At 48.1% G+C, this 7,593-nt stretch overlaps 1 protein-coding gene across 1 annotated transcript; it reads right to left on the reverse strand.

Moving 5' to 3' along the window:
• Positions 1 to 5,541: 5,541 nt before the first annotated feature.
• Positions 5,542 to 6,882, reverse strand: LOC123749398 (uncharacterized). Its single transcript, XM_045731488.2, has one exon. It carries the CDS (start codon positions 6,880 to 6,882, stop codon positions 5,542 to 5,544), a length of 1,341 nt encoding a protein of 446 aa, XP_045587444.2.
• Between the last annotated feature and the right edge of the window lie 711 nt (positions 6,883 to 7,593).

Consider the following 7,593-nt stretch of genomic DNA (forward strand, 5'->3'; position numbering starts at 1 on the left):
TTTTGTGTAGTAAATCAGGAATTATATGTGCAGTGATGCCAGAATGTGGGGTTAGTGGTCCCGGAATGTGGGGTTAGTGACCCCAGAATATGGGGTCAATAACTCCAGGATGTGGGGTCAATAACTCCAGGATGTGGGGTCAGTGACCCCGAGGATGTGGGAACAATGACCTTCTGTACTCAGTTTGCTGGTGTTCCCCTACGTTAATATTGAAAACATTTTATTTCTCTTCTAATTCAATTTCAGAATGACCAGACCACCTCCTTTAGAGCGACCACTCAGGCACAAGACCACCCCCTTCAGAGTGACCACTCACGTTCTGTAGCCCATTACTTAAATCATTGCATTTCCATTAAGTTACTCAAACGACGCGCTGCTCCATTAACAACTTGTTTACAACCCGGCAGTTAAAACTCCCCCATCTACTGGGAGGTTCCGATCCTCTACTCCAAGCTTGCCATCCTCGCCCCGGGAGCGCGCCCAAACCCAATCGAACTCATTGGAATCCCTTCTCTGTCCCTGACAGCCCAGGTATTAAAGCGAAGGTACCAACAAAAATGATAAAAAAATGTGTGACGCTGTCTATGGGTTGTGACACCCTGTATCTGGGTGAGAGATTAGGAGAGAGGGTAGAGAAAGTGGTGAGGGAGATATGTATATGATGGGTGAGAAGGTACGCACGCTGGATGACAGAGATGAGGCATGGTGGATGAGGCATGAGGGATGAATTAGAGGAGGTGATCACCATCATACCTCTACCAGATGATCATGTAAACAAGATGATGAGTTAAGGACTAACATTTAAATGAACTTCTTCCAAAACGTTATACAAAAAAAGACACATTATATATAGATCGAATAATCAGTAATAAAAAAGCCAACAAAATGTGCAGGTCAGTATTCTCAACAATACTATTGTGTAGATGTTCCTCCATGTGTAGATGTCCCTCCATGTGTAGATGTCCCTCCATGTGTAGATGTTCCCTCCATGTGTAGATGTTCCTCCATGTGTAGATGTTCCTCCATGTGTAGATGTCCCTCCATGTGTAGATGTTCCTCCATGTGTAGATGTTCCCTCCATGTGTAGATGTTCCTCCATGTGTAGATGTTCCTCCATGTGTAGATGTTCTTCCATGTGTAGATGTTCCTCCATGTGTAGATGTTCCTCCATGTGTAGATGTTCTTCCATGTGTAGATGTTCCTCCATGTGTAGATGTTCCCTCCATGTGTAGATGTTCCCTCCATGTGTAGATGTTCCCTCCATGTGTAGTACACAGGACTGGCAAGCACACCCACTCGGAGGAACGGCCCCCCACCCCACCCCAAAAAAGGGGGGGGGGTGGTGGTAGGCCCACTCTGTGTACGAAGGGAGGACTCAATATGAAGGAGCAAGTAGTTTCCAACTTGTTTATTAATAGTGGAATATGGCCAGGGGGCAAACTTTCTTTGTGGTGGTTTGCCACAACTTGTTAGGGGCAACTTTGTTATCTTAGTAATCCTGCCAAGAACCAGGGGAGGGGGGATCCAGATTAAATTCTCTTAGCCTCGTGGAAGAGAATGAAAGGCACTCCAGCGCGCCTTGTAGGCCGTGTGTGTGGACCTATATATTTAGCCTTATACTGCCCCAAGTTACTTTTTGAAGCTGTATTATTCGACGACGTTTCAGTCCGTCTTGGACCATTATCAAGTCGATCGTGATAAGACGAGGTTGTTGTTCTAGTTTCAGCTACTCAGAACAAGTTCCAAGTAGCACGGGCTATGGTGAGCCCGTAGTAGACTTAGCTGGCACAGGAGCGGTGGGTGGATGAGACGAGGGAGGTAAGGGCATTAAATAAGTATGCAAGAGAGAGAGAGAGATGAGGAGATGGAAATCTTAGAGGAAGATAAGAACAAGGCAAAAGGTACGGAAGATAAGGTGTAATAAAGGATGTAATAATGGGAATAATTAATTTCATCTCCCCCAGCTAATATGGAACATTAAAAGTATAACGCCATCCAGTATTTGCATATTGAGATCGTCGGCATTCTGTAAACAAAATCTTCAGAACTTTATAAATGAAGCTGATAGTCCGGTGTGGGGCCTCATTCTGATACTTAAGTGACCCTATATACTCACACAGGAGACACAGCTGCTCTTGTCTACACAAGCTGTGTGGAGAGTGCAATCTTGCACACAAGGAGCCGGATTCATCTGACAGTTACGCAAGCACTTACGAACTTGTTCAACTTGTCTCAATCTGTGTTTACATTTATTACCAGTTTATAAGCTCCTAGGCACTAGGAGGTCGTTTATTACAATAATGACATTTGATTGGGACGTTTCGAGCCTCGTAAACTGCTTAATAAATGTAAACAAAGCCGTCAGAGCTTTAGCCAAGATGTACAGACTCGTAAGTCGATGCGTAAATACTTGTTGAAGCCTTGCCAAGGTCTCAAACCCTCCTTGACCTCATGCAGCTTAAGAGACAAAATTTCTGAGCGAAGGGTCGCTGAGTTCAGTCTGCACTCTCTGGGGCATTGTTGTTCGCCTCAGCTGGAAAGAAGTTTTGTTTGGGGAGCAGGAGAAGGGGGAGTTGTACTGAGCGTATTAAAGAGGCAGCCGAGGATGCTGATGGTGAGTAGAAGGCGCTGGTGATTGAGATTGCTGGTGACTGGCGGACAGCAGTTGAGGGGTATGATGCCATGGCAGCAGAGGAGCAGGTCAGCAGGAAAAGGAGGCCATACCAGCAGGGGAAGTGGATGAATCTGTTGAAGTGTAGCTCAGTAAGTGAGCAAGACGCCAGCACAGCAGGAAGGCAAGACTGGTCAACCTACACGCATCAAAACAAACCTGCTACCTCAAGGTTTAAGAGATACAGCAACAGTGGGGCTGGCCAGCAGAGAAACAGGACAGCAGACCAGCAGAAGGGCAGGACAGAAAGGTAGCATAGAGGGAGGGATAATGGAAGCGCAGAAGCAGTATCTGAGCAGAGCTTCAGGGGCGTCAGAATGATAGAGTGAGTTTGGCGGTACTGACAGCGCCGAGAACCCCCCACGACGCCCTAATGACTTCGTAATTTACAATTTGTATCAGAAACATTACGGGTTCTGTGATTGGAGTGGCGAGTGGAGGGCGATGGAAGGTGCCAACTGCAATGTGATTGAGAGGCGTGTGAGTGTGTGTGTACTCACCTATTTGTACTCACCTATTTGTGCTTGCGGGGATTGAGCTTTGGCTCTTTGGTCCCGCCTCTCAACTGTCAATCAACTGGTGTACAGATTCCTGACCCTACTGGGCTCTATCATATCTACATTTAAAACTGTGTATGGAGTCAGCCTCCACCACATCACTGCCTAATGCATTCCATCCGTTAACTACTCTGACACTGAAAAGGTTCCTTCTAACGTCTCTGTGGCTCATGTGGGTACTCAGTTTCCACCTGTGTCCCCTTGTTCGCGTCCCACCAGTGTTGAATAGTTTATCCTTGTTTACCCGGTCGATTCCTCTGAGGATTTTGTAGGTTGTGATCATGTCTCCCCTTACTCTTCTGTCTTCCAGTGTCGTAAGGTGCATTTCCCACAGCCTTTCCTCGTAACTCATGCCTCTTAGTTCTGGGACTAGTCTAGTGGCATACCTTTGGACTTTTTCCAGCTTCGTCTTGTGCTTGACAAGGTACGGGCTCCATGCTGGGGCCGCATACTCCAGGATTGGTCTTACATATGTGGTGTACAAGATTCTGAATGATTCCTTACACAGGTTCCTGAACGCTGTTCTGATGTTAGCCAGCCTCGCATATGCCGCAGACGTTATTCTTTTTATGTGGGCTTCAGGAGACAGGTTTGGTGTGATGTCAACTCCTAGATCTTTCTCTCTGTTCGTTTCATTAAGTACTTCATCTCCTATTCTGTATCCTGTGTTTGGCCTCCTATTTCCACCACCTAGTTTCATTACTTTGCATTTACTCGGGTTGAACTTCAACAGCCATTTGTTGGACCATTCACTCAGTCTGTCTAGGTCATCTTGTAGCCTCCTACTATCGTCCCCAGTTTCAATCCTCCTCATAATTTTTGCATCATCGGCAAACATTGAGAGAAACGATTCTATACCCTCTGGTAGATCGTTTACATATATCAGAAACAGTATAGGTCCAAGGACTGACCCCTGCGGTACTCCACTCGTAACGTCTCGCCAATCTGAGACCTCACCCCTCACACTGACTCGTTGTCTCCTGTTACTTAGGTACTCCTGTATCCAACGGAGTACCTTCCCTTTCACTCCAGCCTGCATCTCCAGTTTTTTCACTAGCCTCTTGTGTGACACTGTGTCAAAGGCTTTCTGACAATCCAAAAATATGCAGTCTGCCCACCCTTCTCTTTCTTGCCTTATTTTTGTTGCCTGGTCGTAGAATTCAAGTGTGTGTGTGTGTGTGTGTGTGTGTGTGTGTGTGTGTGTGTGTGTGTGTGTGTGTGTGTGTGTGTGTGTGTGTGTGTGTGTGTGTTAGTAGATGCCAAGCGAAGGGCGATAGATAACGGTGTTTCATGGAAATGGACCATTACAGACCAAAGGAAGCTCTGAAGATGGCACCCTGTCCTGGAAATATAGGGAAAGAAGAGGTGATTTTCAAGTGATGGGTGCTGGGGAGGAGAGAGGCGGCCAGGTGAGATGATGATAATGTCAATAACACTTAAAAAAAGTGACGGGTACCTGGAAAGTTAATGTGTGTGTTAACGGAACCTCTATGACGACTAGAAACCGTACCTGGAATGATCCTTCCAGGAACAGGTAGATGGAGAAAGTGCATCTACCTGGAGACACTTAACCATGGACTGGAGAGCTATACGTAAATATAAAAGAATATTTGAAATTTGGAATTGTATTATGATTTTACAAATGTATTCGGCTTTACAAATTGGCTAATAGGAACTCTCTCTCTGTCTCTGTCTGTCTGTCTGTCTCTCTCTGTCTCTCTCTCTCTTCGTGTCTGAGAGAGAGAGAGGGAGGTACTAGGAGGGTTACCAGCTGGTAACAGTTGTCCAGCAGGAGCCCATGTGAAGGCGGCCATCATACGACGCTCCAGCTTCCTGTCTTGGCAACACTGCCACAATTATCTGACCTATTTGTGGCTTCCGCCCCGACCCTCCCTCCTCCCCCATCCCCCCCTATCCTGCCCTCGCTGCTGCTCAGCGCCTCGTGGTGGTGGTGGTGAGCACGTGGTTGGGTGAGCACGTGGTTGGGTGAACACGTGGTTGGGTGAGCACGTGGTTGGGTGAACACGTGGTTGGGTGAGCACGTGGTTGGGTGAACACGTGGTTGGGTGAGCACGTGGTGGTAGTGGAGAGCACGAACCTATGGTGTGGGAGAACCCAAAGGACAGGTTCGAGACCTCCTTATGGCTCCTACTGAATGGGATTTCTTTGTGTATAGAAATAGTATTCTCGCCGTGAATACTTCTACTACTACTTCTACTACTACTTCTACTACTACTACTACTACTACCACCACCATTGATGCTGTAACAGAGCAGTGTGCTATGGTTATTATTGAGCATGTTCAACCGGAACTTATAATCTTATTGCGCAGCGGCGTTCATGTCGAGTGAACATTGTCTCTGTGTTTATCCTCGGGCACTCTGGCTCTGAGTGGGGCTCTGGCTCTGAGTTAGGCTCTGACTCTTGGCACTCTGGCTCAGAGTGGGGCTCTGGCTCTGAGATAGGCTCTGACTCTTGGCACTCTGGCTCTGAGTGGGGCTCTGGCTCTGAGTTAGGCTCTGACTCTTGGCACTCTGGCTCTGAGTGGGGCTCTGACTCTTGGCACTCTGGCTCTTGGCACTCTGGCTCTGAGTGTGGCTCTGACTTTTGGCACTCTAGCTCTGAGTGGGGCTCTGGCTCTTGGCACTCTGGCTCTGAATGAGGCTCTGACTCTTGGCACTCTGGCTCTGAGTGGGGCTCTGACTCTTGGCACTCTGGCTCTGAGTGGGGCTCTGGCTCTTGGCACTCTAGCTCTGAGTGGGGCTCTGGCTCTTGGCACTCTGGCTCTGAGTGAGATTCTGACTCTTGGCACTCTGGCTCTGAGTGGGGCTCTGACTCTTGGCACTCTGGCTCTTGGCACTCTGGCTCTGAGTGTGGCTCTGGCTCTTGGCACTCTGGCTCTGAATGAGGCTCTGACTCTTGGCACTCTGGCTCTGAGTGAGATTCTGACTCTTGGCACTCTGGCTCTGAGTTAGGCTCTGACTCTTGGCACTCTGGCTCTGAGTGGGGCTCTGGCTCTTGGCACTCTACCTCTGAGTGGAGCTCTGGCTCTTGGCACTCTGGCTCTGAATGAGGCTCTGACTCTTGGCACTCTGGCTCTGAGTGAGATTCTGACTCTTGGCACTCTGGCTCTGAGTGGGGCTCTGACTCTTGGCACTCTGGCTCTTGGCACTCTGGCTCTTGGCACTCTGGCTCTGAGTGTGGCTCTGACTCTTGGCACTCTAGCTCTGAGTGGGGCTCTGACTCTTGGCACTCTGGCTCTGAGTGGGGCTCTGGCTCTTGGCACTCTGGCTCTGAGTGTGGCTCTGACTCTTGGCACTCTGGCTCTGAGTGAGATTCTGACTCTTGGCACTCTGGCTCTGAGTGGGGCTCTGACTCTTGGCACTCTGGCTCTTGGCACTCTGGCTCTGAGTGTGGCTCTGACTCTTGGCACTCTGGCTCTGAGTGGGGCTCTGACTCTTGGCACTCTGGCTCTGAGTGGGGCTCTGACTCTTGGCACTCTGACTCTTGGCACTCTGGCTCTGAGTGTGGCTCTGACTCTTGGCACTCTGGCTCTGAGTGGGGCTCTGACTCTTGGCACTCTGGCTCTGAGTGGGGCTCTGACTCTTGGCACTCTGACTCTTGGCACTCTGGCTCTGAGTACGGCCAAAACATCTCTTCCACCTAACTTGTCAGTGCCACAGCCAACCGCTACTACCATCATTACTTCCTCAATCAACCACTCCCCCACACCATCACCAACCACCTGTACCACCATACAAAAATAAAACACGACAACCACAAGACACTAACCACCATCACCCCGCAAAGGCAAATATCAACCACTACAACCATTGTACAATTACCAGCAACTGTCATTGTACTGTAATGATATGGAGGATTGAGATTGATTAATGCGTTAGAACGCGGGTACAATTATTATTATTATCAGGTGAAAGGCCAAGCCATTACGACTCTATAGCACTGGGAAGGGATCAGGATAAGGATTTGGGATGGGACAGGGGAAAGGAATGGTGCCCAACCACTTGGACGATCGGGGATTGAACGCCGACCTGCATGAAGTGAGACCGTCGCTCTACCGTAATTGGACAACGCGGGTACAAGAAAAACCTGTCCTGGACAGGATAAATGAATCTCATTAATTCGGGTTTGATTTTATGGGATATCAAAATGGTTACAATTTGTATATCATATGTTAATTCACATCATATTTTGATATCATAATTTTGTATATCAGCAACGATGATTTTTTTTCCAATCATTCATTCCCCCAAGACAACACAGTGTAATGAAGAGAAAATTAACAAAACACAAATGCAATGATTAATACATGAGAAAACGTCGTATTTAAAGACAGTGAAGAGA

The sequence above is a fragment of the Procambarus clarkii genome, chromosome 51 (genome assembly GCF_040958095.1).
Source record: "Procambarus clarkii isolate CNS0578487 chromosome 51, FALCON_Pclarkii_2.0, whole genome shotgun sequence".
NCBI lineage: Eukaryota > Metazoa > Arthropoda > Malacostraca > Decapoda > Cambaridae > Procambarus > Procambarus clarkii.

Excerpts from the sequence above, each read along its gene's own strand:
- LOC123749398 (XM_045731488.2), bottom strand. The coding sequence starts at position 6,882 with ATGTTTTGGCCGTACTCAGAGCCAGAGTGCCAAGAGTCAGAGTGCCAA.